The sequence below is a fragment of the Ahaetulla prasina genome, chromosome 1 (assembly GCF_028640845.1).
Source record: "Ahaetulla prasina isolate Xishuangbanna chromosome 1, ASM2864084v1, whole genome shotgun sequence".
Classification (NCBI taxonomy): Eukaryota; Metazoa; Chordata; class Lepidosauria; order Squamata; family Colubridae; genus Ahaetulla; species Ahaetulla prasina.
The window spans coordinates 1091836-1119582 of NC_080539.1; the positions used below are offsets into that span (position 1 = coordinate 1091836).

The window sequence follows — 27747 nt, forward strand, 5'->3', positions numbered from 1 at the left end:
AACAATATCAGTATAAATCGTAATGATAAAAGCAACAAGGTTACAGTCATAAGTGGAAGGAGATGGGTGATGGGAACGATGAGAAGATTAATAGTAGTGCAGATTTAGTCAATAGTTAGACAATGTTGAGGGAATTATTTGTTTAGCAGAGTGATGGCCTTCAGGAAAAAACTGTTCTTGTGTCTAGTTGTTCTGGTGTGCAGTGCTCTATAGTGTCGTTTTGAGGGTAGTAGTTGAAACAGTTTATGTCCAGGATGTGAGGGGTCTGTAAATATTTTCACGGCCCTCTTCTTGATTCGTGCAGTATATAGGTCCTCAATGGAAGGCAGGTTGGTAGTAATTGTTTTTTCCCCCTGCAGTTCTAATTAACCTCTGAAGTCTGTGTCTTTCTTGTTGGGTTGCAGAACCAAACCAGACAGTTCTAGAGGTGCAAATGACAGACTCAATAATTCCTCTGTAGAACTGGGTCAGCAGTTCCTTGGGCAGTTTGAGCTTACTGAGTTGGCGCAGAAAGAACATTCTTTGTTGTCCTTTTTCGATGACGTTTTTGATGTTAGCTGTCCATTTGAGATCTTGCGATATGATAGAACCCAGAAATTTGAAGATTTCTATTGTTGATACTGTGTTGTCTAGTATTGTGAGAGATGGAAGTATGGAAGGGTTTCTCCTAAAGTCTACCACCATTTCTACAGTTTTGAGTGTGTTCAGTTCCAGATTGTTCCAGTCGCAGCACGAGGCTAGTCATTCGACCTCTCATTTATATGCGGATTCGTCATTGTCTCGAATGAGACCAATCACTGTTGTGTCATCTGCGAACTTCAGTAGTTTGACAGATGGATCGTTGGAGATGCAGTCATTGGTATACACAGAGAAGAGAAGTGGGGAGAGCACACAGCCTTGGGGGGGCCCTGTGCTAATTGTACAGGTATTTGATGTGATCTTGTTTAGCTTCACCTGCTGCTTCCTGTTTGTTAGGAAGCTTGTGATCCACTTACAAGTCTGTTTAGGTACCTGTAGCTGGTTTAGCTTAGTTAGAAGAATGTCTGGAATGATGGTATTGAATGCTGAACTAAAGTCTACAAAAAGGACCCTTGCATAGGTCTTTGGAGACTCAAGATGTTGTAGGATGTAGTGCAGAGTCATATTAACAGCATCATCTGTTGATCTATTTGCTCGGTATGCAAATTGCAAGGGGTCTAATAGCGGATCTGTGATGGTTTTCAAGTGGCATAGCACTAGCCTTTCAAAGGTTTTCATGACTACAGATGTTAGAGCAACTGGTCTGTAGTAATTCAGTTCCTTGATGGTGGGCTTCTTCGGCACTGGAATGATGGTAGAGCGTTTGAAGCAAGAAGGAACATAGCACATCTCTAGTGATTTATTGAAAATATGGGTGAAGATGGGGGCCAATTGGTCAGCACAGACTTTTAAGCAAGAAGGAGTTCTCTTGTCTGGGCCTGGAGCTTTTCCTGGCTTTTGTCTGTGAAATAGGTCTTGCACTTCCTTTTCTGTGATCACTAGGGGTTGTGAACCCAATGGGATGGGGTCAGTTGTAGGAGGCTTGGCTGTTGTTGGTATGTCTGAGATGGGGGTTGTGGAGATAGGTGGCTGTAGTTTCCTTTCAAACCTGCAGTAAAACTCATTCAGGTCATCTGCCAGTTGTTGATTTCCTTCAGCCAGGAAAGGAGGTTTGCCGTAGCCGGTGATATTTTTAAGAGTTTTGCACATGTTTGCTGATTCATTTGTTGAGAACTGATTCTTTAGCTTTTCAGAGTAGCCTCTTTTTGCTGCTCTGATCTTCCTTGTTAATATATTTCTGGCCTGATTCTACAGTATTTTATCACCTTTTGTGTAGGCTTCCTCTTTGGAGCAACGTGTAATGACTCTAGGAAGGATTGAAGAAAAACATTGGCTAACCAGCCAGGCTAACCAGCGTGCCTACCGGTCCTGTCCTAATGTTCCCTTTGATTGTATCCAATTCGTATAGTCATTTCATGCTTATGCTTATATATACTGTTGTGAAAAATAAATAAATAAAATAAATAAATAAATAATGACCAGCATCTGCGGCTTCTCTTAGGAAGGACAAATGAAACCCCTCCCCTTCCCCCGCAACCCTTTCCTCCCATCCAGGCGCCGCCATCGCTGTCACCCTCCGAAAAGGCTTCGTGACCATCCGGAAAGCCGGCCACCTCTGTGTCGAGACCTGCACTCAGACCTACAGGGACTACACGGACCGTGAGAAAGTGATGGAAGCCCGCACAGATGCCATCGGCCCAGGTAGAGGACTTGGGATTAATTATTGATTAAATTTATAGGTCACCCTCCTTGCAATTCCATGGGATTCCGTGGCCCCTTGCTAGCAATTCTGGGAGTTGAAGTCCACAACCCTTAAGGTTTCCAAGACTGGACACCCCTTGCTGGAGCTGGGCTGCGTATCATCGGTGGGGGCATCTGCCCAGGGATGGCACAAGGGTGGCATCTAGTGCTGCTGGGCACTCAGCAGAAAGTGGCCTAGAAAACTCCACCTCCACCTGCCAGGACCCCTCTCTCAAGGGCTGGTGTGGGAGGACAGGTTCTCTGCGTGAGACCCACCTTGGTCCTGCCCCCTTCTGCAGGTGTCCGGGTCCTGTTGGTGGACCAATGGGTAGAGACAGGGGGCACCATGCGGGGCGCCATCCAGCTGGTGGAACGGCAAGGCGGTGTGGTGGCAGGTAAGGAGAGGAAGGGGCACCCAGGGTGGACTTCCTCCCCATGCCAGGCCTGAGGGCTGGTCTTCGAAGCCTCCACGTGCAGTGGCAGTCTAACTTAGAGACTACAACCCTGGGAAATCCAGCAGGGCTTCTTAAACGCATTTCAGCGGCTCCCGGGACAACCTCCATGTTCAGAGACAGTCTACCTCAGACTGCTAGATTGGCACCATTCAGTTTTTTTGCAGCCTTCCCTGTGGTACCTTCGCTTTCTACCTCCTGACCCACCCAGTGGGCACCAGGTTGGAGAGCAAGGCTGCAGGTTGAGTACGAGCACAACAAAGATGATTAGGGGGCTGGAGGCTAAAACGTATAAAGAACGGCTGCAGGATTTGGGTATGTTTAGCTTAATGAAGAGAAGGATGTGGTGGGGGGGACATGATAGCAGAGTTCCAATATTTGAGGGGCTGCCCCAAAGAAGAGGGGGAGTCCACCTGATCTCCAAAGCCCCGGAAGGCAGGACAAGAAGCAACGGATGGAAACTAAGCAAGGAGAGAAGCAACCTGGAATTAAGGAGGAATTTCCAGACAGAGAGAACAATTGACCAGCGGAACAGCTGGCCACCAGAAGTTGTGGGTAGCTCCATCACTGGAGATTTTTAAGAAGAGATTGGAGAGCCATTTGTCTGGGGTGGTACAGGGTAAGAGTCTCCAGCCTTGGCAACTTTAAGATGGGTGGACTTCAACTCCCAGAATTCCCCAGCCAGCTGCCTGTGGAATTCTGGGAGTTGAAGTCCACCCGTCTTAAAGTTCCAAGGCTGGATCCCTCTGGTATAAGAACTCTTCCTTGAGCAAGGGGCTGGACTAGAAGACCTCCGGGGTTCCTCCCAACTTGATCATTTTGTTAAATTACATCCTGCTGGGAAAGTAGCCAACTGGCTTTTGGGTTGTGAAGCCGGACCTCAGGATTGACCGTCCAACCAGCTCTGATGCTTTGCCCCTCCCCCCTCCAGGTATCGCTGCCATCTGCATTGAAGACAGTGACGGCGGCCACTGGCTGAAACGCCACTACAAGTGGTCCCACTGTGTGGCCCCCCACCTGATGCCACAGTTTAACGCTCACCAGCTAGACTCCTTCCAAGCTTTCCGAACGAGCCTCCCCAGCCAGGAGCAGCCACAAAATCTTTGAACCGGGGGGCCCACAACAGCCCTGCTTAGCCTTCCTGCAGCCCCGCACAGATTCCCTCCTCCACCCAGCAGCTTCCCTGGCCCCTCCAGATAACCCCCCTGCCATCCTCTTCTGGGCATGTGAACTTATGTAGATATGTAAAAGTCTCCTGAATTTACAACAATTCATTTAGTGACCGTTCAGAATTACAACGTAATAAAAAAAGGCAGCTATGGCCGTTTTTCACACTTATGACTGTTGTAGCATCCCACAGTCACGTGATCAAAATTCAGACACTTGGCAACCGACTCATATTTAGGACGGTCGCAGTGTCCCAGGGTCACTCGATCCCCTTTTGCGACCTTCTGGTCAGTAGTGAAGCCAGATTCACTTAACGTGTTACTAAAGAATCAAGATCACGTGAAGTGTTAGTGCCACTTTATAAGGCCTTGGTAAGGCCACACTTGGAATATTGCATTCAGTTTTGGTCACCAAGATGTAAAAAAGATGTTGAGACTCTAGAAAGAGTGCAGAGAAGAGCAACGAAGATGATTAGGGGACTGGAGGATAAAACATATGAAGAACGGTTGCTGGAATTGGGTAGGTCTAGTTTAACAAAAAGAAGGACTCGGGGAGACATGATAGCAGTGTTCCAATATCTCAGGGGTTGCCACAAAGAAGAGGGAGTCGGGCTGTTCTCCAAAGCATCTGAGGGTAGAACAAGAAGCAATGGGTGGAAACTAATCAAGGAGAGAAGCAACCTAGAACTAAGGAGAAATTTCCTGACAGTTAGAACAATTAATCAGTGGAACAATTTGCCTGCAGAAGTTGTGAATGCTCCAACACTAGAAATTTTTAAGAAACTGTTGGATAGCCATTTGTCTGAAATGATGTATGGTTTCCTGCCTGGGCAGGGGGTTGGACTAGAAGACCTCCAAGGTCCCTTCCAACTGATATTATTATTATTATTATTATTATTATATAACTAACTAACTTTTATTGTTTACTTACTTATTTAATATTTATTTATTGTTTATTCATTCAATAGCTGTAGATTTCTGACTTAAGCACCGCAGGGCTTCACTTATCAGCTTTGGCAATTCAGGTCGTAAAACGGAGCAGCAAAACTCACTTAACAACAGTCTTGCTTAACCACGGAAATTTGGGGGTCGATTGCGGTCGTAAATCGAGGACCACCTGTATCTCTGTATGGATCGGTTGGTGGGTCATCAAACTGATCCTTGACTTTTAGCAAGCAGTGTTTTCCCCCTTCCCCCTATTTGCCCCCAATCTGGCCTTTTTGTGCAGAGACCGCCTGCCTGGAAGTGGCCCCCCCTGTGCCAAAGGCCTCCCCGGGGCTTCAGGGGGGCCCACCAGGAGGGTCTCTCTCCTCAGCTTTACAGCTACCTCCAGGGAGGGCAGGGAAGAGCCCATTTTCTGCTGCAATCCACCCCTTTGCTGGGGGGGGGGGGCTTCCTGCCCCTCCCCCCATGACTCCGCTGCCTACCTTCTTGCTGCATAACCCTTGGAAGGAGCCACTGCAGAATCGCAGGAAAAGGAGGTACAATTAGGGATCCCCTGCCACGGGAGGGGGGCGGGGGAAGAGAAATTGTGCCCTCCAAGGAGTGGGAAGGGGTGCCCCTCCTGGCCCCCACCCTGCTGAGCCAAAAGCAGCCGGGACCCTTTCAGCATTCCAGGATTTAGTGAGCGACTTTCTGCTATCTTTTAGCCCATTTGCCGGGGGGGTGGGGGAGGACAGCACCCTCCAGATTGGGGGGGATATCCATTTTCCAGCCAGCCAAGCCAGGGGTGGGGGTCCCATCCAGGCCCCTGAAGGGCACCCAGGGTCCAAGCAGGATTAAAAAAAACACTCCCCCCTTGACCAGCGGTGGTAATGAAAAGCTCCCTCGGTCTTTCTTTTCAAGACCCTCCCATTCTTTGACTCCTGGTCCTGCAGGATCTTTGGGATGGGTACCCAGGCATGACCGCCCCCGCCCCCCCCGCCAGCCCTCCGGCCAGCTCAGCCCGAGAGACACAAAGGAGCACCAGCCAGGCACAAAAAAGCAATGAAGGTGTTTTGAGAATCTCCACAGACAAAAACTGTTTCTTCTTCGGTCAAGCAGGAAGTGGCCGGCACAGTCCGAGCAAGCCTGGGGGCTTCAGCTGCCACTTGGGGGTGGGGTCCTCAAAGGTGAGCATGCTCAGCCCAGGCGAGGGAAGGTAGAGGTGAATCTAAAGCCAGGAAGTCTTCCGGAGGAGATGCTCTACCACAGAGGTGTCCAAGCCAGGCAATTTTAAGACTTGCAAACTTCAACTCCCAGAATTCCCCAGCCAATTTCAAGACTTCTGGACTTCCACTCCCACAATTCCACAGCCATCTTGAAGGCTTGTGGACTTCAACTCCCACAATTCTGTGCTGGCTGGGGAATGCTGGGAATTGAAGCCCACAAGTTGCCAAGTTTGGACATCTTCAGTCTACAAAAAACTCTTTGGTTTGGCCGTGTCAGAGAGTTGGGGGGAAGGCGCCTGCTTCTCCTGTGTCAGAAGTGGGGAGGGGTCTTCCTTTGGTCTAGAAAAGAGTCCAGTGCAAATGCCGGGGGAGGGGTCTGTTCAGTGGGGGCTTCGTCACGCGCAGCATTTGGTCCTCTTCCTCTTCTCCGTCACGTACAAGTCTCGCTCGTCCCCATGAATCCCTGCAAAGGGAGCAAGTTTTAGGTTGGCATCTGGAAGCCCCCCTGCCACCCCCTCCTCTGCCCTAGAGGCAGTGGGAGGAGGGCACAGCCAGGCAAGGACCCAGGGGAGTCTCCAGCGGGCTGGCAGAGAGCCCCACCCCGTAACAACCCAGGGGCCTTTGCATTCCTTAGGAGGTCCTGCCCAAATGCACAGCCCTCCCTCCCGTTTCTCCCCATACAACCATTCTGCAGGGTAGGCCAGGCCAAGAGAGGCGGACTAACCCCTAACCCCTCACCGAGCTTCTGACACCGAGGGGGTATTGAATTAGGGTCTCCACAGTGCCGTCCAACCTGACCTGCCTCTCTTCCTTGTCCCACCAGCCCCTCCCCAGCCCACCCCCCAAGGCAGCATCACAGGTCTATGCCGGCTTGTCTATCTGAGGGTCACAGAGTGAGGGGGAGATTCTTTAAAAGTGGGGTCTCTCACTTATGGGGGGAAAAGCATTGTTTTGTGCTATGGGGAGGGGACCTGTGGAAATGAGGAGTGTTTTGTTTTGTATTTTGCTTTCTGTAGATCTTGGCTGGGTTTGAGCCTATCAGGATTGCAGCCAGGTCTGGGTGACCCAATTCCACTTCACCACCAGAGGGCAGCAAAGAACCATTGAAAACTCTCTCTAGGCTGATAATGGACATTTTACCTTCAGGTCTGGTTGCCTCATTGGCCCTTCATCCCCTCCCCCATGATAGTTTAAATTACTCCAATTGGGAGTTCATTTAAGTATCTTGCTAAAATGCTTTGACCACTTTACTGGCCACCCCAGCTCCCGGGGGAAAAAAAACAGGCTTTGGTTTTTAATGCTAAGTTTCTAGACCAGTGGTTCTCAACCTTTTTAGTGCTGCGACCCCTTTAATACAATTCCCCACAATGTGGCGACCCCTTTAATACAATTCCCCACAATGTGGTGATCCCAATCGTAAAATTATTTTTGTTTTGAATTTATGGTGCCTGAAGCCGTCTTGGCTAGCGATCTGAACTGCTTGCGATTGCTTTGAGGACGGAGGCATTAAAGCGGAGACTCCTCCCCTATTAAGTTTATGGCGCCTGAAGCCAGATTAGGCTAGCGATTGGGAGTGATTGCAGCTGGCTTGAGAGGGAGACATCAGAGCAAAGATTTCTCTCTTTTTTAATTCATCGTGCCTGAAGCCGAATTCGGCTAGCGATTTGAAGAGCCTGCAGCTGGCTTGTGGGGTCAACCATTGGAGCACGATTCTTCGACTCGCAAGTATACTTCCCATATTTCCGATGGTCTTAGGCGACCCCTGGCAAATCGTCATTCGACCCCCAAAGGGGTCCCGACCCACAGGTTGAGAACCGCTGTTCTAGACCTTATGAGGATACCAGTGGACACACAGATAGTTAAGGAGGCCGAACATATTCGCAGGAGGATCAGGGCTGACCACAAACCCAACAGGACGGAGTCACATGCCCCAAGGCCGCTGTGTGTGTGTATATTCCACAGGTATGGTTAAAGAAATGATGCGATGGCAGCCACGATGATTAAAATTGAAGTTCCAGTTCCAGCTGTTATTTATTAAATTTATATACCTCCCATCTCACTGATAAACCAACTCCTGCAGCTTATAAAAAGGTTTGAAAAATACCAAATTCATAGGCACTGAACATACAAAACACAGGCCTGAAACTTCCATCACGTCGTCCCAGCTGCCATTTCAATAGCTATTTTTAGCCCACAGTCAGTTACAGCCCCCAACCCGGGACCCTCCAATCTCCCCCAGCCCGGGGTGTGTGTGTGCTACTTACGCACAATGTCCCCAATCCGGCGCGCCTGGCTCTTCTCCAGCTCGGCCAGCACGCTTCCTTCGAAGGTGAGCGCGGCCAGACGGAAGAAAAATTCCCGCACGTTCTCACCTGGATGGAAAAGAGACACCCGACAGCAAGGTCAGGGTGGGCAGCTTGGACTCCCCTCCCCCAACTGCCAGCCAGAGGCTTACCTGTGAGCGAGGAGACGGCCCAGTACTCAGCGTGCATCTCCTTCGCCACCTTCCGGGCGTCCCGCTCTATAAGGTTGTACTGCGCAGGTGTCTGGAGAAAGAGGAAGGCTGAGGGGGGCACCTGATGTGTGAATCATGTCACCTGGGTCAGGGGTAGGCAATGATGGCAACTGGACGGCCTGTGGACCTCAACTCCATCGCTGCCCACTGCCCGGCCTGGTCCTGCTGCAGTGCCCACCAGCCATGTGGACTTCACTTCCCAGAATTCCCGTCTGGCTAGGAATTCTGGGATCCAGAAGACGCCCGTGGAAAATCCCCCGATTCGGAAATGCTGGCTTTATAAAACAGCCTAAATGCGTCACATAATCCCATGCCAGTCCCTGACATCTGTTGGATTAAATTTTATTTATTTTTATACCCCGCCCGTATGATTTTTACAATAACTCAAAGCAGGAAAGCTATTTTGCGCAAAACAACAACCCTGCAAGGTGGACCAGGCTGAGGAAGGGCAACTGGCCCGAGGTCTCCTATCTAAGGCAGGACTAAAATTCATGGTCATCATCTGAAGTGAAGAAGGGCTGTCCTCCCCCCTCCAGGCATCTCCTAACCATCTCCCCCTCCCCTCCCTTCCTGGCCCCCCCCCACTCACGCTGAGGTCCTTCTTAGTGCCCAGCAGGAAGAGGAGGACGTTGGATGGGTCGTTCTCCTTCAGGGCATCGGCCAGCCACTGCCTGCAGAGGGAGGGGGCAAAGTCACCCCAAAGCCCCTCCTGCTTCCCCCCCACCCCACCCCACCCCATTTCTCTGGGCTGCCTTTCAAAGTGGCCCATTTGTGGGGGAGGGAGACGTTTCCCCCCAGCAGGCCGGTTCCAGAAACACCCCAAACTCTGGAGGGATTTGGCTGGATCAGACTGATTGGGGGGCATTCCCCACCCCCAAATTGAGGGTCTTTGCAGGCATCATCTGGAACCCTTTGGACTCCCCAGTCTAACAGAAACCCTGGGATCTCAAGGAAGGAAGGAAGGGAGGGAGGGAGGGAAGGAAAGAGGGAGGAAAGGAAGGAAGGAGGGAGGGAAGGAAGGTTGGAAGGAGGGAAAGAGGATGGGAAGGAAAGAGGAAGGAAAGAAAGGGAGGAAGAAGGAAGGAGGGAGGGAGGGAGGAAAGGAAGGAGGAGGGGCAGAGGGAAGAAAGGAAGGAAAGGAGGGAGGGAAGGAAGAGGGAAAGCGGATGGGAAGGAAAGAGGAAGGAAGGAAAGAGGGAGGGAAGGAAGGAGGGGAAGGAAGGAAGGAAGGAAAAGGGGAAGGAGGGAGGAAAGAGCCAGAGGGAGGGAAGGAGGGCTGATCCAGTCGGATCCATCTTTCTGCCAACTCCCTTCTGTTTCGGGTGCTGCTCCCTCATGCCAGCTGCTTACCTCGTGTGGTCCAGCGATGCCACGTCATTCAAATCAAAGACGATAATGATGGCTGCAAACCGGAGTGGGGGGGGGAGACAGAGAACGGGAGGTTCAGTTCCCTGAGGAGAGGTGGGCCCCCATCCAGACCCTTCCCCCTTTTCTCCTGCATCTCCTGGTCTGCAAATCCAGGGAGGTGCAGGAAAAGACAGGAGAGCTTGTGTGTGAAAAAACGGGGTGGGGGCTGGGGAAGAGTCAAAATAGGTGCCTCCCCCCAGGGAATTAGCCTCCCTCCCTCGACACAACCTCCCACAGCCCCAACCATTTGGCCTACAGAGATCTACTTCCCAAGAGAGCCCTCCCCCATCAAGACCTGGGCCCCTGGAGGTTTGGGCAGGCTGGGGAAGGGGCTTCGTGCTCCTTGTGGCTTACTGGCTTACAAAGCATGCCCTGGCTGGGGAATTCTGGGAGTTGAAGTCCACAGGTCTCAAAGGGGCCAAGCTTGGAGACCTCTGCTTTAAACCATCTTGGAAACCAGAGAAGAGAAGAAGCTGCACCCAAGGTGGATTGGGAGAACAGACCCCCCCCCAAAGTCCCCCCTCTGCAGCCTCACCTTGTGCTCCCCGATAGTAAGTGGAGGCGATGCATTTGAACCGCTCCTGGCCGGCCGTATCCCACCTAACGGGGAAGAAGCAGAGAGGTGTGGGGGGGGGTCACAGGGTATGAGGCCAGGGGGTGGGTGCTGGAGGGGAACAAGGCCCTGTGGGATACTCACAGCTGGAGGCTGAAGGGGACCCCCAGAATCTCGAAGCGCTCCATCTCAAAGTCCACCCCGATGGTGGCCTTGTAGTTCTTGTCAAAGGTGTCTTTGCAAAATCTGGAGGAAGAAATTCAAAAGAGGGACCCTCGCAAGGAAAGTCGCCTGGCCAGCAAACCCCTCCTGAGCAAGCTGAAAACCTGGAAGGAGCAGGCTGCAAACTGGAAGGGTCCCCCTGAGGTCATCTAGTTCAACCCCCGGCTCACAGCAAATGATAATACCCACATCCTTAGCTGTGCCTGTCCAACTGCCCGCTTGCACCTGGCTCCTGGAAGAATCCTTAAGGGGGGGGTTGTCTCTCCAAACTTGGCCACTTTAAGGCTGGTGGACTTCAACTCCCAGACTTCCTCATGCTGGTTGAGGAATTCTGGGAGTTGAAGTCCAGAAGTAGCTCAAGGGTCTCATTCTGAAAATTGAAAAGCTGACCTCCCCGCCCCTCTGCCATGCCAGATCTTTTTCATCCCCCCCCCAAAAAAAACTCAGGGGACTGAAGACACACATCGCCCCCTCCCAGGTCACCCCATCATTACCGATTGATCAAGCAGGTTTTCCCCACCGACAGGTCTCCCACCACGATGATCTTGGAGATTTTAAACCTGCTGGGAAGGAAAAGGGATGAAAGAGGCCCAAACAGCCCCCTCTCCCCCCCCCCGCCCCTCTTGAAAAATGCAAAGGCTTGAGATTTAGGGAAAAAATGTGGAGATAGAAAACTAGATGACAGATGATAGGGAGGGAGGGAGGGAGGTAGAGGGAGGGAGGGAAGGATGGATGGACCGTAGACAGACAGATGGATAGATACAGAGAGATAAGAGACAGACAGAGACAGAGAGATGATAGATATAGATAAACAAATAGGCAGGCAGGCAGGAAGGTGAAAGATGGATGGAAGAAAGAGGAAGGGGAGGGAGAGAGGATGACCCCTAACCCCAGAGACTCCAGCCCCCAGGGAATCCCGTTCCCCATATTCCTCACAGGGGCTTTATGTGGAGAAATGCGATTAGCAGCTCAGCAATCCTCCCACAGTGGGGCAAGGCAGGAGGGGCCAGGGGTGGGTCAGTGCCGGTCAGGGCCAATCACGGTTGCCGCCCCCCTGGCCTGGAGCAGGCAAAGGGGGGCACGGGGAGGGGACTGGCCACTCCTCCCAGCAGGCCCTTTCAAGCAAAGGAAATCTGAGGCGGGGATATTGGGGGGGGGCTGCTTTGCTCTGCCCTCCCCCCCCAGCTGCATTCCTGCATTATGTAACCCCTCCAGCAGGCCCCTGGACATCCCAGGACAGGGTGGGTGAGTGGGAGTCCTCAGGAAGAGGAAGCAGCTCAGCCCCCCTCACCTCAAAGCAAATCAGTCCAGCCTGCAAATCGCCCTTCCAGGGGGGGCACCTACTTACCCCACGGTGCCTGTCCGCTGGGCCTGGCACGTGGCCACCACTTTGGAATGGAAGGAGGTCCTGCCGTGCAGAGCCGCCTCTTTGGTGAAACACTGGAAGGTAGAGGAGCTATCAGCCCAGAGCTTCTGCCCATGAGCAGAGGGAAACTCCCAGGGGAGGGTGTCTCTTGGGGGGGGCAGAGCAGACCCAAAGGATGTTGCTCCCTGCCTTTGCTACTCTGAGCAATACAGCAACCCAGGCTGTGCACCTGAGACTTGGTACAGGCTGATCACAGGGGCGGGTGGGGGGTGGCCGCATGCAATGTTCCCCCAGCCCCAAGGCCTCCCCAAATTCAGTGCCACACTCATCTTACTTGGGGCAGCTCACCAATGACCCGGTCCCTCCGCACGGGGGCCAGGATGTTCATCTCTGGGGTCCCAGAGGGGTTGCCTTCGCAGGTCTCCGAGGTTCCCACCTGTGGGCACAGAAGCGGGAGGGGGGCACTCAAGGCCACTAAACCAGCGGTGTCCAACTTTGGCAACGTTTAAGACTTGTGGACTTCAAGTCCCAGAATCCCCAGCCAGCCGTGTGAATTGAAGTCCACCAGTCTTAAAGGTTGCCAAGGTTGGGCAGCTGTGAGCTAAGCAGTTTGGTTTTCCTTCCTCAGCCAGGCTCCCACATGGCAGGAAAGGTGGGAGGGGGCCCGCCTTCCCCGGAGGGGCTAGGCAATCTAACAACTGCAACCGTGGCAAGATAGGTTGTAAAATGGGCAAAACTCCCTTAACAAGGACCTCAGTTAACAACAGAAATTTTGGATGGGCTGTGGTTGTAAGTCGATGACTACCTGAATAACATAGCTGGAAGGGACCTTGGAGGTCCTCTAGTCCAACCCCCCTGCTCAAGCAGGAGACCCTACTACCCCAATTTGAGGCAAGGGGCCGTCCAGTCTCTTCTTAGAAGCCTCCAGGGAGGGAGAGAAGCCCTTCCACCGGTTATTGTTCCCACCCTCAGAAAGTTTGAAAAGGAGATTAAATCACCCTTAAAGTACTTGGCTAATTTGCTTGTCCTAGTTTTGCGGCGCGGCTCTTCTTCCATCCCAGCCCACCGAGAAGGGGAGTCAGAGCGAGGCATCCCCCCGGGGTCTCTTTCCGAAAAGACGGGCAGAGGCCGCGGGACCGGGACGGCCAGCCGCGTTTGCCGTGGGCGCAGCGCAGCAGCTCTCTCGGGGCAGCCAAAAGTTACTTGCGGGCCGGCGGAGGGAGGGATGGGCGCTCCCGACCAACTCGCGGTTTCTCCCTCCACTGCCCACCCCCGGAGCTCAGCCCAGGCGGCTTCCACGCCCCGGGACGGCCCCCGAGTCCTGCCTTGAGCCAAGCCAGCTGGCGGAGACGGAGGGGGGACCGGATTCCTGCCAGATGGGGCGGGCGAGGAAGCCTTCGCGGGACGGGCTGGGTGGGGGGCGCATTGGCCGTCCCGGAGGGGCTAGGCAATCTAACAACTGCAACCGTGGCAAGATAGGTTGTAAAATGGGCAAAACTCCCTTAACAAGGACCTCAGTTAACAACAGAAATTTTGGATGGACTGTGGTTGTAAGTCGATGACTACCTGAATAACATAGCTGGAAGGGACCTTGGAGGTCCTCTAGTCCAACCCCCCTGCTCAAGCAGGAGACCCTACTACCCCAATTTGAGGCAAGGGGCCGTCCAGTCTCTTCTTAGAAGCCTCCAGGGATGGAGAGAAGCCCTTCCACCGGTTATTGTTCCCATCCTCAGGAAGTTTGAAAAGGAGATTAAATCACCCTTAAAGTACTTGGCTAATTTGCTTGTCCTAGTTTTGCGGCGCGGCTCTTCTTCCATCCCAGCCCACCGAGAAGGGGAGTCAGAGCGAGGCATCCCCCCGGGGTCTCTTTCCGAAAAGACGGGCAGAGGCCGCGGGACCGGGATGGCCAGCCGCGTTTGCCGTGGGCGCAGCGCAGCATCTCTCTCGGGGCAGCCAAAAGTTACTTGCGGGCCGGCGGAGGGAGGGATGGGCGCTCCCGACCAACTCGCGGTTTCTCCCTCCACTGCCCACCCCCGGAGCTCAGCCCAGGCGGCTTCCACGCCCCGGGACGGCCCCCGAGTCCTGCCTTGAGCCAAGCCAGCTGGCGGAGACGGAGGGGGACCGGATTCCTGCCAGATGGGGCGGGCGAGGAAGCCTTCGCGGGACGGGCTGGGTGGGGGGCGCATTGGCTGTCCCGGGAGGGGCTTGGCCGGCGCCACGCTAGCCAGGGGTGGGGGGCAAAGCGAGCAAGAGAAGAGGCGGGCGGAGGGAGGGAGGGTCGTCTCCGATCCCCGGAAATTCCAGCAGACGCCCCCGCTCCTTCCCCTTATTCCTGCTCCCCCCCGGCCGAACAAAGAGGGCTGGGGTTCCCCGCTCGCTACCGCCCGGGAGGCACTTTGCACCGTCTCAGGAGCACTCTCGTCGTCGTGGGTGGTCCGCGTCCCGTGAGGCAGGGTCCCGCGGGGCAGGGGGCGGCCGCGACTCAGCGCCGGGACGGGGCAGGGAAGGAAGGAAGGAAAACGGGGGTCCCTCCCGGTCGATACCGCCCCTCCCCCGCTTGTCCCGGCGCCCCCTTACCTTCTCCGGGCGGCGCGCAGACGGGCGAGGCTGCAGCCGGCGGCATCTGCTCCGGAGTGACTCAGAGGCTGGCCCGGACGGCGGTGGGGCGGGCAGAGCCCCCCACGGCGCAGGCAGACCCGCGGGGAGGAGGAGGAGGAGGAGGAGGCGCCCCGCGCGGCAACCCGCCCAGGCTGCCTGGCTCGGAAGCGCCCCCGAGCGCCCGCCGCGGGCCGCCCGGAGCCCCTGCCCTCTGCACGCGCTCAGACACCGCTCGGAAACTGCCCTGGCAATAATCCATGAATCCTAAAAAGTGCCCACTGTGGTAGGATTAATTGAGTCGATGGTGGGTTTATTCTGTTATCTGCTATCCAGTTGGTCTCAACTCGTAACTGCCCTATAAATGCTCTTTCCCCCCAGGATGATCTGCCCTTTCCCAGGTCTTTGGGGTCACCCAATAGACCTCACCCACCCCCCGCTGGCTTTCTCCTCCCTTTCACCAGAAGAGACCATCATTCAGGGGTGAACTGTGGGGTCCTTTGTGCTCTCCAAGCCTGGTGGTTTTCTTGCAGACCTTTCATGACCAAACCAGGGAACATCATCAGGGCTAGAAGAGAGGGGTGTATGTGGAGTGGTGGAGAAGGAGTGAGGGGAAAAGAGGAGGAGGACAACTGAGGGGTCCCTGCTGTTTCCCTGAACTTAGCTGTTTTTTTGCAGGCATTTCATAACATTACTAGGTAACAGCATCAGTGTACATGAGTGCGGGGTTTGCTCCCTGTTCTATACAGTAGTTTGCCCAATCAAGCAGAAAACAAGACCCTGATCAAGGAACTACCAAAGAGAAAAAAAACCACACGCACAAAAAAACCCACCAACACGGCCAGAACAAGCAATTAGAATAGAATAGAATAGAATAGAATAGAATTTTTTATTGGCCAAGTGTGATTGGACACACAAGGAATTTGTCTTGGTGCATCTGCTCTCAGTGTACATAAAAGAAAAGATACATTCTTCAAGGTACAACAACATTTACAACACAATTGATGGTCAATATATCAATATAAATCATAAGGATTGCCAGCAACAAAGTTACAGTCATACAGTCATAAGTGGAAAGAGATTGGTGATGGGAATGATGAGAAGATTAATAGTAGTGCAGATTCAGTAATTGTATATAAACAAGGAGCAGCAAACCCTCCCTCCTTTACACTGATGGTGTTACTTAGTCAGGTGACAAAACATCTTCCAGAAAACAACTCAGCTCAGAGAGCACCAGGGATTCTTTGCACCTCTTTGGTCCCGTTATGGGCTACCAAGAAAACTTTATAGATTTGGCCGAAAGGAAGAAGTGGATGGCTCAGCCTAGTGGATGGCGGGAAGGCGGTGGGGGGGGGGGAAATGGGGGAATGCTGAAAAAAGCTGCTCTCTCTGTGGGTCAGAAGTTCCACACGAGGCAAGTGGGGAGTAGGTGGGATTCTTTAATTTTGGGGTAATGGTGATTAAGGACTTAGAGGTTGTACAGAATCATCTTCAGCCTGGAGAAAGTTAAATGAGAGTTTTCTCTCTTTGTTTCTCTTTCTCCTTTTTCTCCCTTTCTCTGATTCCGCTCTCTCTCTCTCTTCCTCATCCTCTCCCTTTCTTTTTTCTTTCTTTCTCTTTCTCCTTTCTCTCTCTCCCTTTCTTTTCTGCCTCTCTCCCACTCCTTCCCCTTTTTCTCTTTCTCTTTCTCCTTTCTCTCTCTCCCTTTCTTTTCTGCCTCTCTCCCACTCCTTCCCCTTTTTCTCTTTCTCTCTTTCTCCGTCCCTCTCTTTCTTTTTCCATGTCTCTCTCCCCCTCCCCCTCTCTTTCTCCTTCTATTTGTTTTTTCTTTCTTTCTCTCTTTCCTTTTTCTCTTTCTTTTTCTCTTTCTCTCTCTTTGACCAAGGGTCATCCAGTGAATTGGCTAAGAAGGAGATCTGGCAAGCACAAAAGCAACGGATGGAAACGAATCAAGGAGAGAAGTGACCTAGAACTGAGTAGGGGGTTGGACTAGAAGACCTCCAAGGTCCCTTCCAACTCTGTTAAGTAAGGAGAATTTCCTGACTGTGAGAATAAGTAATAATAATAACAACAGAGTTGGAAGGGACCTTGGAGGCCTTCTAGTCCAACCCCCTGCCCAGGCAGGAAACCCTACACCATTTCAGACAAATGGTTATCCAACATTTTCTTAAAAATTTCCAGTGTTGGAGCATTCACAACTTCTGCAGGCAAGTTGTTCCACTTATTGATTGTTCTCACTGTCAGGAAATTTCTCCTTAGTTCTAAGTTGCTTCTCTCCTTGATTAGTTTCCACCCATTGCTTCTCGTCCTGCCTTCAGGGGCTTTGGAGAATAGCCCGACTCCCTCTTCTTTGGGGCAGCCCCTGAGATATTTGAACACTGCTATCATGTCTCCCTTAGTCCTTCTTTTCATTAAACTAGGCATACCCAGTTCCTGCAACCGTTCTTCATATGTTTTCAGTAATCAGTGAAACGGCTTCGTTTTAGAAGTTGTGGATGCTCCAACACTGGTGGTCTTTAAGAAGAGACTGGACAACCATTTGTCTGAAATTGTCTAGGGTCTTTTCCTTGAGCAGGGGACTGGAGTAGAAAACCTCTAAGGTCCCTTCCAGCTCTTTTATTCTGTTATTCTGTGTCTCTGGGCACTGTGGAATTCATTGCCCCAAGACAGTGAGATCAAAGCTCTCTCTAGTTGTTATGTGTGATGCTTCAATCACACAATTGTGCTGCCATCCTGACTTTTCTGACCGCACATTGCGGACAACTGCAATTAAAGCCACACCCCTTCCTTATGCATAATGCTCAATGCAATCTTTCTCAACCTTGGCAGTTTGAAGATGGGTGGGAATTCTGGGAGTTGAAGTCCACCCATCTGAAAGCATGGCTGGCTGGGGGATTCTGGGAGTTGAAGTCCCACATATCTTCACACTGCCAAGGTCGAGACACACAGACTCTGTGGCTTATAACAGGGCGGGGCTTCTGTCATCTTGACGTTATTGAAGCCGCATCCACATAGAGGTCCCAGTTTTTGCCGTCTCTGCTGGAGGTTGTCTACTTTTCCTTGAGAAAAATAAAGGAGAAAGCCAAAAAAGGAGCAAATCTAAAAGACTTTAAAAATCATGTTTATAACTTTGTTTTACCCAGGAAAATTAAAGAGCGACAGCAAGAAAAACTTTTTAAAAAATTCTGTTCTAATAAAAGTATCTAAAATGAAATAGTCGATGTCAATTTATTTTAAAAAGACAATTCAATTTCCACATTTTTTTCACATGAATGTGAAAGGCTGGATTCCAGGGAGTCCTTGTAAATTGGACCACTAAATGAACCGTTCAAAGTTACAACACTGAAAAAAGTGACTTATGACTGTTTTTCACACTTACGACCCTTGCAGCATCCTCACGGTCACGTGGTCAGAATTCGGGGATTTTGACTCCTATTTTTGATGGTTGCTCGTGATCCCCTTCTGAGACCCCCCATAGCCGGCTTCTGCCAAAGCTAATGAGGAAATTAGCTGGATTCAGTGATGTGGCAATTTTGAACCGTCACTAAATGAAGGGTTGTTAGTTGAGAACTACCTGTAATGGAGAAATGGCCATTGTACTCATAGTGGGAAGGTCTGACTGGAGGGGCTGGAAAGGACTCTCCGTGTCCAAAGGTCCAGCAAAGACTAGGCCGAGTTTGCCAAATCGCCTCCCTGACCTTTTGCAAAGAGAGTCTGCCCGATGCAAATTCCCTTCTGAGGATTATTGATGATTAACCTTCTGGCATGGCGTTCATGCCCTCCGGGAAGGAATGCGGTTTGGACAAAGGCTTAGATTTGGGTGCCCAACTTTGGCAATGTTAAGCGATGCAGACTTCAACTCCCAGAATTCTCTACCCAGGAGGAGGTGGGGGGAGGAGGGTGACTGTAGGGTCTGGTGGTTTTGTCGCAGATGTTTCATGATGTTCAACCGGGTAACATCATCAGTGCTAGAAGGGAGAGGGATGGAGGAGGAATAGGAGAAAGGAGGGAGGGAGAAAGGGAGGGAGGGTTGCAGCAGGGGGGGGGAAGAGGAGGAGGACTGTGGGGTCCTTGGTGCTCTCTGAACTTTGTGGTTTTGTTTCATTACCCTAGTGCTAGAAGGAAGGGATGGAGGAGGAGGAGGATGGAGGAGGAGGAATAGGAGAAAGGAAGGAAGGAAGGAAGGGTTGAAGAGGAGAGGGGGAGAAGGACTGTGGGGTCCTTGGTGCTTTCCTTGCAGATGTTTCATTCCTAAACTAGGGAACATCTTTCATTCTGGATTTATTGATGAAATTTATCTGCTGGGTTGCAAAATAAGTAGGCTGTGCTTTGAGGAGGTTCTGGATCCTTGTCTTGTTCTGTTGTGAATGTGTGAAATGTGCACCCGTATTGCAGCCAAACTCGAGCAGAATCTTGCAGGGCTCGGAGTTGCTGCTGCTGGTGGTCTCCTGAGGGGGAAGACCCCTGACCCTCTGTTGGAAACCTGGGGAAGGGTCCCAGATAAAACTCTTATGCTAGAATAGAGGCAGACTCTCCTTCCATGAGGCACAGCCCCAGCTGGGGGCAAAGGAAGAAAAGTTTAATGAATAATAAAATATATTATCAAAATTAAAACAAAACCGGACAAAAAATATTAAAACAGTGATTTAAAAAAAGCAAAAAACATGTTTCTGTTTTTTGTTTTATAATTCACTTTTTATGTTTCTTTTTCTAGTTTTGTTTTACTTTGCAGTTTTTTTTCCTTTGGAATTTATATTTTAATTTTCTGTATAATTTATTAGATAATAATAAAAATAAAATAGAAATAAAAAACTGGAACAGCCTGAGCTGGAGGATGCGCCTGGCCCCAAAGACCCTCCGGGCTGCCTTGCCTGGCATGGTCCAACTCTGGGCCCCTTTTCCTGGGACTGAAGACGGGAGGTGGGACCCTCCTCCAAACTTGCTTCTCCCAACTACTAAAACACCACCAACCAGCAGCTTATTTGGCCGGCTGGAATAAAAGTGTCAATGGGGCTTCAGGCAGTCAAAGCTTGGCTTAAGTGGCTAGTCCTCATGCATCTTGCATTGTGAACCCGAGGCCCTAATCCCCAAACAAAGCCACTCATCCATTTGATTCATAAGCCATTTAACAGAAAAGCCATCGGACGCTTTATGGGGGAGAGGCCCACATTTAAACGCGCCTCATAAAAGCAGGAAAAACAGTCGCCATATAGAGAGAGAACTCCACGTGGATGGAGGGGGGGGGGAAATACGTTGGACTACAACTCCCACAGCTCCGTCATTAAGATCTCAATTCCCATGACCCCTCGCGAACCCCTACGGCCCTCGGTGCGCACGCGCCTTCCTTTTTGGCTGGGCGGCCACGCCCCCTATTTCTTCTTCCCCCCGGGCAGGCCTAAGTTAGCGCGCGCGCGCCTCCTCTTTGAGTCCCGCGTGGCTTGGCCGTGCGGCTCTCGCGAGACTTGGCGCTATAAGCGCAGGCTGCGCTCACGCGGCCGCCTCTTTTCCGCCCAGCCAAGATGGCGCCGAAGGTGAAGAAGGAGGGTGAGCGCGGGGCTCGCGGGGGACGGTGTGTGTGTGTGTGTGTGTGTGTCGGTTTCCTCCCCCCCCCCCGTCGCCCTTACCCCGAAATTGCCTCAGCATGGCCTTCCCGGGGAGGTGGGCCCGGCTGGGCGCTTCCCTCCCCGTCTTTCCCCTCAGAAATGGCTTCCTTGCATCCCCCTCAGAATGGAGCTGGCCCCCATTTAATCGCGCCTCCCCGTTCTCTTGCTGCTGGATCACAGTGCCCATCATCCCCGGCTTTTCCAAGGCTGTGGGTAGTTGGCCGGGCCTAATTGGGTGTGCGTGGGTGTGTTATTTGGGATCACAATGCCCATCATCCCCGGCCTGTCGAGGCCTTTGGGTAAATGCCGGGCCTAATTGGGAGAGGCTGTTACTGGGCATCACAGTGCCCATCATCTCCGGCCTGTTGAGGCCTTTGATAAATTGGTGGAACTGTTATTGGGGGATCTCGATGCCCATCATCCCCGGCCTGTCGACTGGGTAATTGACCGGGCCTGGAGCTCCTAGCCCCCCTCCCCCACTGGGCCTTTTCCAGCTGACGATGAGGATGGTTCTTTTGGGGGGAGGGAGGGGGTGAATGGGCTCGTTATGGGGGTTTTATTTATTACTTACCTGGCATATGGTATAGAGCACATGGTTTTGCATGGGGGGGTTGTGTGGTTTTTGTATAGGGTGGGGGGGAGTGGGAGAACAATCCCAGAAGAAAAGGGTCCTTAGAGTTCATCTGGTCCAGCCCCCTCTACTCAGTACATGCCTCCAGCGAAGACGTCTGTTGAATTTAATGGATTGATTGATGATTAAATTTCTATGTCACCCATCTTCCCCCACAGGGTTTGATGACTTGAGGAACAGCCCTTCTCCATGGCAGTTAATTCAGCCCAGAGCCACCTTGTTTATTTCTTCTTCTGGAAGGATAATTCCTCTCCATCCTTTATTCTTAAAGTAGAGAACCAGCCTAGAACTAAGGAAACATTTCTTCACATATAGAAACAATTAGCCAGTGGAACTACTTCCCTCCAGAACTTATGGTTGCTCCAACATTGGAGGTTTTTATAGGTGGTTATAGGATCTCGTACCTGAGCAGGGGGTGGACTAGATGACCTCCAAGGTACCATCCTACTCTGTTACGTTAGCACTCTGTTACGTTAGCATGTCCCCCTGCAGTCTTCTACAAGCTAATGAAACCCGGCTTCTCCATCTCTTACCCCCCTTTTTTCCTTTTCAAGCCTTTTATTCCCTTGGTGGATGTCCTCTGGCATAGACCGCTTTATTTGTGTTCTTAAAATGTGCTATTTTCAGGATCGAGGCTGCACGTGATGAGGCTTTAGAGTCTGAATGGTGGTGATGGAAGCCACGTGGAGTCTGATGCGCCTCTATCCTGGGCAAAGCCTTGTGCTTTTTGGGGTTCCCCCTGGCCTGTTCCTTAGTGGGCTAATGAAGACCTCCCTTCCTTCCCAAGCTGGACCATTATGCCATCAAGAGAGTCAAGCATGACCATTTCCCCCGTGCTAGCTGAGGGGATTTTGGGGGTTGAAGTCCATGCATGTTAAAAGATGCTGAGGTTGAGAAGCACCAGTGGGTCACATTCTCTTGCAGTCTGTGTTGCATTCCTAAAGCCCACTATAATTGGTGCCCCTTGTATTTCGTGTAATGTTTTTGTGGCCAGATTGTCCCAAAGGTGTTTTTCTAAAGAAATATCTGGAGTTTCTTGGCTTTTTCTTTGAAAACGCTTTGCTTCTCATCCAAAAAGCTGCTTCAGTTCTAACTTAGCTTAGTGAGAACTGAAAAAGCTGCTTGGATGAGAAGAAAAACTTTTAAAAAAGCTTGCCTTTTGGAAAAGCACCTTTGGGACAACGGCTCGGATGTCCAATGGCTTGGATGATGGAGCATCTCTGTGGACACTTGGCTGGGCTTCCACCTGGTGATGTGTCGTGCATCATCAGCCGTGATTGGGGGGGGAGGGAAGCTGCAAATTCGTTCTCTTTGAGGCCCTTAGAGGCTTCTGGAGGGCCCACAATACAAACGGAGCCCTTCTGCACTAAACTCGGTTCCTCTTTCTTCCCACAGCTGTCCCAGCGAAGACGGAGGCAAAATCCAAAGCACTTAAAGCCAAGAAAGCTGTCTTGAAAGGGGTCCACAGTCACAAGAAGAAGAAAATCCGGACATCTCCCACCTTCCGGAGACCAAAGACTTTGCGGTTACGGCGGCAGCCCAAGTATCCCCGGAAGAGCGCCCCAAGGAGAAACAAGTAGGTTGGCTCTTCACCCCCCCACCCCCCAAAAAAGTCAAATGGATTCCATCTTGACTGTAAACCTTTAGAACGGGCCTGTCCAACCTGCAGTCCATGGGCTGCTAGTGAGGATTGTGAACTTTTAACATTACAGGTAGTCCACAACTAATGACCACAATTCAGCTCAACTATTGCTGTTAAGTGAGAAATTTGTTAAGTGAGTTTTGGTCCTATTTTATGACTTTTCTTGCCACATTTGTTAGGTGAAGCATTGCAGTTTATTAAATCAGTAATATGGTTAAGTGAATCTGGCTTCCCCATTGACTCGCTTGTCAGAAGATTGCAAAAGGGGATCATGTGATCCCAGGACAGTGCAACAGTCAAATATGGGTCAGTTGTCCAGCATCCAAATGTAAATCGCATGACCACAGGGATGCTGCACTGGTCATACGTGTGGAAAACAGTCATAAGTCCCTTTTTTCAGTGCTGTTGTAACTTCAAATGGTCACTAAACAAAGTTGAGGACTACCTGTATATGACTTTTAGCAATACTACATTATATATTTAGTATGTGGCCCAAGACAATTCCTCTTCACTCAGTGCAGCCCAGGCCAGCTATTAAGTTGGTGATGCCTGCCTCAGAAGCTGGCTCTTCCCCCAGTGGATGATGGAACCCTTGTGAGATGGCTCCGTTTCTTGGACTGTCTTCTCCAGATGTCCCATTTTTAGACTGCATCACTAGAGGAAATGAGATCCTAATCCCACTGTATAGGGCTTTAGTCAGACCCCATTTAGAATACTGGGTCCAATTCTGAAGACCTCGTTTAAACATTATAATTGGATGTCCGGTTCAGCTATCCAGCCACTGGCACTTGATGTTGCTCCGTGCAGGTTCTTCTAGGGAACCACAGCATGCATGTTGTGGGCAATCTTACACTGTTTAATCGTTTGCATATTAGCACCACAATTGCAACAAGGGGAAACTTCCCATCCCCACTGATGCAGGGCAGAGGCACTTCTTCCCGTCTCACACCTAATTCTGTTCGATTTCACTCAGAGCAAGGCAGGTTAAACCAAGGCAGGTGGTTTGGTAGAGGCAGCATCAAAAACTGGTGGTGCACTGGTTAGAATGCAGCATTGCGGGCTTACTTGGCCCACTGCCAGAGGTTCGATCCTGAGCGGCTCAGTGTTAACTTGGCCTTCCATCCTTCTGAGGTCTGTAAAATGAGAACCCAGATTGTTGCGGGCAAGATGTTGACTCTGTAAATGGCGTAGAGACGGCTGTAAAGCATTGTGGAGTGGTATATAAGTGCTATTGCTTATGGCTATTTCTCCAGGTGTTCTAGCTGTTTTTCATGTTGCCCCATGGGAACGTGAAAATGTGCCCAGCAAAGTCTCCATTTCCCATGTTCAGACATTGCTATCAAGTTCCGAATTGTTTTTGTCAGGAGACCATGCAGCTGCTTGAGCGAGTACAACAGCCAGAAAGATGCTAGGGACTGTGAGTTTGCAGGGGCCGTAGAGAAAGCTGTTCTGCAAGAAATCAAGTATCTTATTCTCTACCTGGTAGCCCTTCATGTCCCATCCCCCTTCTTCCAGTTTCTTTTTTCCCAGGTTAAATCTGCCCAGTGCCTCCATCTGTTCTCCCAGGCCTTCCCTTATAACCCTGGGGGCTCTTCTCTGGACATGTTCCAGTTTGCCAACTGTCCTTCCCCAAATATAAAAACATATAAAGAATGGTTGCTGGAATTAGGTGTGTCTGGTTTAACTTCCTGACAGTGAGGACAATTGACCAGTGGAACAGCTGGCCTCCAGGAATTGTGAATGCTCCATCATTGGAGGTTTTTAAGAAGAGATTGGGCAGCCATTTGCCTGAAATGGTCTAGGGTTTCCTGCCTGCGCAGGAGGTTGGATTAAAAGACCTCCTTCCAACTCTGTTATTCTATTGTATTCTATTCTGAATGCTGCCCAGATTGGGGTGTTAAAGAGTTCTTTATTGGCCAAGTGCGATTGCACCCACACGGAATTTGTCCCAGGTGCATAAGCTCTCAGTGTACATACAATAGTGATAGATCCTCATAGTCATTGTAAAAATACATTCATTGTAAAACATTAGATACAACACTTGGTGATAGTCATGGATACTAAATGAGCAATCGAGCCATACTAGGATTCTAAGTAAACAAAATAAGTGGGAAGGTGCAAGCAACAAAGTTCTAGTCCTAATAGGGAAGAGGAGAATAATGATGGTGATGTTGCCTTAAGACGTGTTGCCATCTTAGTTTTATCACTTTCTTCTCAACCACATTATTCATGTTGGCTTTTTCAGGATGGAGGCTGTGTGTGATGAGGCTTTAGCGACCAAAGTCTGAATGGTTGTGATGGAAGCCACGTGGAGTCTGATGCGCCTCTATCCTGGGCAAAGCTTTGTACTTTTTGGGGCTCCCCCTGGCCTCTTCCCCAGTGGGCTAATGAAGACCTCCCTCCCTCCCTTCCTTCCTTCCTAGGCTTGACCATTATGCCATCATCAAGTTCCCCCTGACCACAGAGTCGGCTATGAAGAAAATTGAGGACAACAACACTCTGGTCTTCATCGTAGATGTGAAGGCCAACAAGCACCAGATCAAACAGGCGGTCAAGAAGCTGTACGATATTGACGTGGCCAAAGTCAACACCTTGATCAGGTGAGAGAGCAGGTGGGAGCGCGAAGGGGACGGATTCCAGGACCATTTCGTGCAAATGATGGAAATAATTTTCCGACTGAGCTAAGTGATGTTTTCAAAGGAACCACTGATGCACGAAAAACACTTTAGAACAATGTGCCACCACATTGAGACTGGTGGACTTCAATTCCCAGAATTCCATTGCCAGCTATGCTATGCTATGCCTGCTGGAGAAGTCCATCAGTCTTAACGTGGCCAAGGTTGAGCTCCCATTAGACTCGAGAGTGGAGGGAAGATGGGATTAACATGAAAGTCTTTAAATATCCTAGCAGTTTAACCTCTATTGGAAAGGATTCATCTTGTAAAGTAGCCATTCTGACTTGTTGAACCGAAGTCAGAACAGTTGGAGATGGGGCCATTTCTAGCTCAAGCACATAGAAAATAGATTGACCGCTTCACTCAAAGCAGAAATAGGTCCAGTGATCTGAAGTGTGTAAGCCCTTTATAGCAAGCGGCTTGGTGCTTTTATTCAGCCTGGCATGTTGGAAAGAGAAGCATCGGTTGGAAAACTTTGGTGTAGATGGCACCAACTTTGGCAGAATAGAGGTGTTCCCCGACTTAACCGCCACAATTGAGCCCCAAATTTCCATTGCTAAGTGAGACAGCTGCTACGTGAGTTTTGCCCCCTTTTAGGACCTTGCTTGTCACGGTTATTAAGTGCATCCCTGCAGTTCTGAAATGAGTAACAAGGTTGGCTTCCCAGTTGACTTTGCTTGCCAGAAGGTTGCAAAATCGGATCACATGACCCCGGGACACTGCAACTGTCATAAATAGGAACCAGTTGCCAAGCGGCCAAATTTTGATCACGTGACCACAGGGACGCTACAACCGTCATACGTGAAAAACACTCATAATTCAACTGTGGCGTTGTAATTTTGATCACTGAATGAATGGTTGTAACCGAAGAACTGGCTGCGTTCCATCCGTTTGATTTGAGTCGGCTGCCTCTGATCTAGGGGATCAGACTGCGCCCCACTTCCTGTGCTTAAAGAAGCCAATAAATAAAGTCCTAGATCTGCAGAAGAAAAATCAATGCAATGAATACAGGGCCGTGGTAGCTCAGGCTGTAAGAAGCCTGTTATTAAAACAAAGCAGCCTGCAATTACTGCAGGTTCAAGCCCGGCCCAAGGTTGACTCAGCCTTCCATCCTTTATAAGGTAGGTAAAATGAGGACCCAGATTGTTGGGGGGGCAATAAGTTGACTTTGTAAATATACAAATAGAATGAGACTATTGCCTTACATACTGTAAGCCGCCCTGAGTCTTCGGAGGGCGGCTTCGTATAAATGTAAATTTAAAAAAAATGTCAGTAGTGATTCTCCATCATCCAGGCCACGGTTGTCCCAAAGGAGCTCTTTTTCAAGAGGCAACTGGACTTTCTGGTTTTTCTTTGAAGACGTTTCCCTTCTCATCCAAGAAGCTGCTTCAGCTCTGACTGCAAGGAGTATAAATCTTTCCATTCCCCCCCATCCAGTGAGAGCTGAAGAAGCTGCTTGAATGAGAAGCAAAACATCTTCAAAGAAAAAACCAGTTGCCTCTTGAAACAATGCACCTTTGGGATAAATACAGGTGACTCAATGAAGAGTTGTAAAAAGAGTTGTAAATCCTTTCAGCCATGCTCTTAGAGACCTCTGGGGATTGTAACTGTCTCTCTGTGACTAGAACTGGGGAAGATCCTTTTATTTTCCGGAGCTTAAGACTTCCTGCCTCCTTTCAGGCCCGACGGGGAGAAAAAAGCCTACGTCCGTCTCGCTCCCGATTATGACGCGCTCGATGTGGCCAACAAGGTAAGACCTCTTGTGCATTATGGGACTTGCTTCTGTAGGGGATGAGGATCTACAAAGTCCAGCTGCCTCTTGAAAAAGCAGCTTTAGGAAAGGAGGAGGGGGCTCTCTTCTAGGAATAGTTGCTCTTCTCTGCACATTTTCCATGGTCTCAACATCTTTTTTGTGATATGTTGATCAAAATTGGTTGCAGGTTTCCAGGAGTGGCCTTACCAAGGCTTTAGAAAGTGGTACAAATGCTTCCCCTGATCTTGATTCTATGCCTCCGTTTATACAAGCCAGGATTGTGTTCCCTTTTTTGGCTGGAAGGGAAGGAGGCCTTGAATCCGCGAAGACAAGTGAGAACCAGATGGCTAACAGATTCTTTTTCTTTCTCTTCTTTTTCAGATTGGGATCATCTGAGCGAAGACCGGCCAGAGTGCTTCAAGCGCAGCATTTGTACAAGAGGTTTACTACAAACTGTTCTACAAAACTGTTCGAAGATTTACAATAAATTATCCCGAACACAAGTGCAGCTTCCACGTTTGCTTTCAAATCTTCCGAAACTTGGTGGAGGGAGAACATGTAATTCCCCTCTAAAAGATTGTCCCGATTACAGGAAGTCCTTGACTTATGACCACAATTGAGCCCAGATTTTGTGTTGTTAGGCAAGACAGTTAAGTGAGTTTTGCTCCATTTTACAACCTATCTTGCCACAGTTGTTA

The 27747-nt window shown here is 50.5% G+C and overlaps 3 protein-coding genes and 1 non-coding gene across 6 annotated transcripts in view; 3 read left to right on the forward strand and 1 right to left on the reverse strand.

Annotated features, from left to right (window-relative positions):
• LOC131188518 (uncharacterized) overlaps window positions 1-5508 on the forward strand; it is a 22893-nt gene extending 17385 nt beyond the window's left edge. Inside the window, exons 8-10 of the mRNA XM_058163830.1 lie at window positions 2134-2280; window positions 2619-2714; window positions 3703-5508. Of these exons, the coding sequence (XP_058019813.1) occupies window positions 2134-2280; window positions 2619-2714; window positions 3703-3878 (419 nt within the window). The 3' untranslated portion in view covers window positions 3879-5508. The remainder of the gene's footprint in view (window positions 1-2133; window positions 2281-2618; window positions 2715-3702) is intronic.
• Window positions 5509-5911: 403 nt separating this feature from the next.
• Window positions 5912-15062, reverse strand: RAB34 (RAB34, member RAS oncogene family). 3 transcript variants are annotated; one of them, XM_058163930.1, is made up of 11 exons: window positions 14728-15062; window positions 12485-12586; window positions 12133-12224; window positions 11279-11347; window positions 10707-10808; window positions 10545-10609; window positions 9953-10004; window positions 9192-9273; window positions 8543-8633; window positions 8352-8459; window positions 5912-6550 (listed from the first exon to the last, which is right to left on the reverse strand). In XM_058163930.1, exons 2-11 carry the CDS (start codon window positions 12536-12538, stop codon window positions 6483-6485), a joined length of 783 nt encoding a protein of 260 aa, XP_058019913.1. In that variant the 5' UTR covers window positions 12539-12586; window positions 14728-15062; the 3' UTR covers window positions 5912-6482. The 3 variants fall into 3 exon arrangements, with proteins under 3 accessions (XP_058019913.1, XP_058019915.1, XP_058019914.1); XM_058163932.1 differs by having other exon boundaries at window positions 11279-11344; window positions 14728-15059; XM_058163931.1 differs by lacking the exon at window positions 14728-15062 and adding an exon at window positions 13149-13464.
• A 5071-nt stretch (window positions 15063-20133) lies between these two features.
• Window positions 20134-27552, forward strand: RPL23A (ribosomal protein L23a). Its single transcript, XM_058164092.1, has 5 exons — window positions 20134-20289; window positions 22375-22555; window positions 25045-25221; window positions 26977-27046; window positions 27431-27552. The coding sequence occupies exons 1-5, from the start codon at window positions 20265-20267 to the stop codon at window positions 27443-27445; spliced, it is 468 nt and encodes a 155-aa protein (XP_058020075.1). The 5' UTR covers window positions 20134-20264; the 3' UTR covers window positions 27446-27552.
• Window positions 25271-25336, forward strand: LOC131189372 (small nucleolar RNA SNORD42). The gene has a single exon (XR_009152986.1). It is a non-coding gene; the product is annotated as a small nucleolar RNA SNORD42 (small nucleolar RNA).
• Window positions 27553-27747: the final 195 nt, after the last annotated feature.

Coding starts and splice junctions, on each gene's coding strand:
- RAB34 (XM_058163930.1), bottom strand. CDS start 12,538: ATGAACATCCTGGCCCCCGTGCGGAGGGACCGGGTCATTGGTGAGCTG. Junction 11,348..12,132: donor CAGCGGACAGGCACCGTGGG/GTAAGTAGGTGC, acceptor TTTCCTTCCCAG/CAGGTTTAAAATCTCCAAGA. Junction 8,460..8,542: donor GGCCGTCTCCTCGCTCACAG/GTAAGCCTCTGG, acceptor TTTTCCATCCAG/GTGAGAACGTGCGGGAATTT.
- RPL23A (XM_058164092.1), top strand. CDS start 20,265: ATGGCGCCGAAGGTGAAGAAGGAGG. Junction 20,290..22,374: donor GCCGAAGGTGAAGAAGGAGG/GTGAGCGCGGGG, acceptor TTCTTCCCACAG/CTGTCCCAGCGAAGACGGAG. Junction 25,222..26,976: donor AAAGTCAACACCTTGATCAG/GTGAGAGAGCAG, acceptor GCCTCCTTTCAG/GCCCGACGGGGAGAAAAAAG.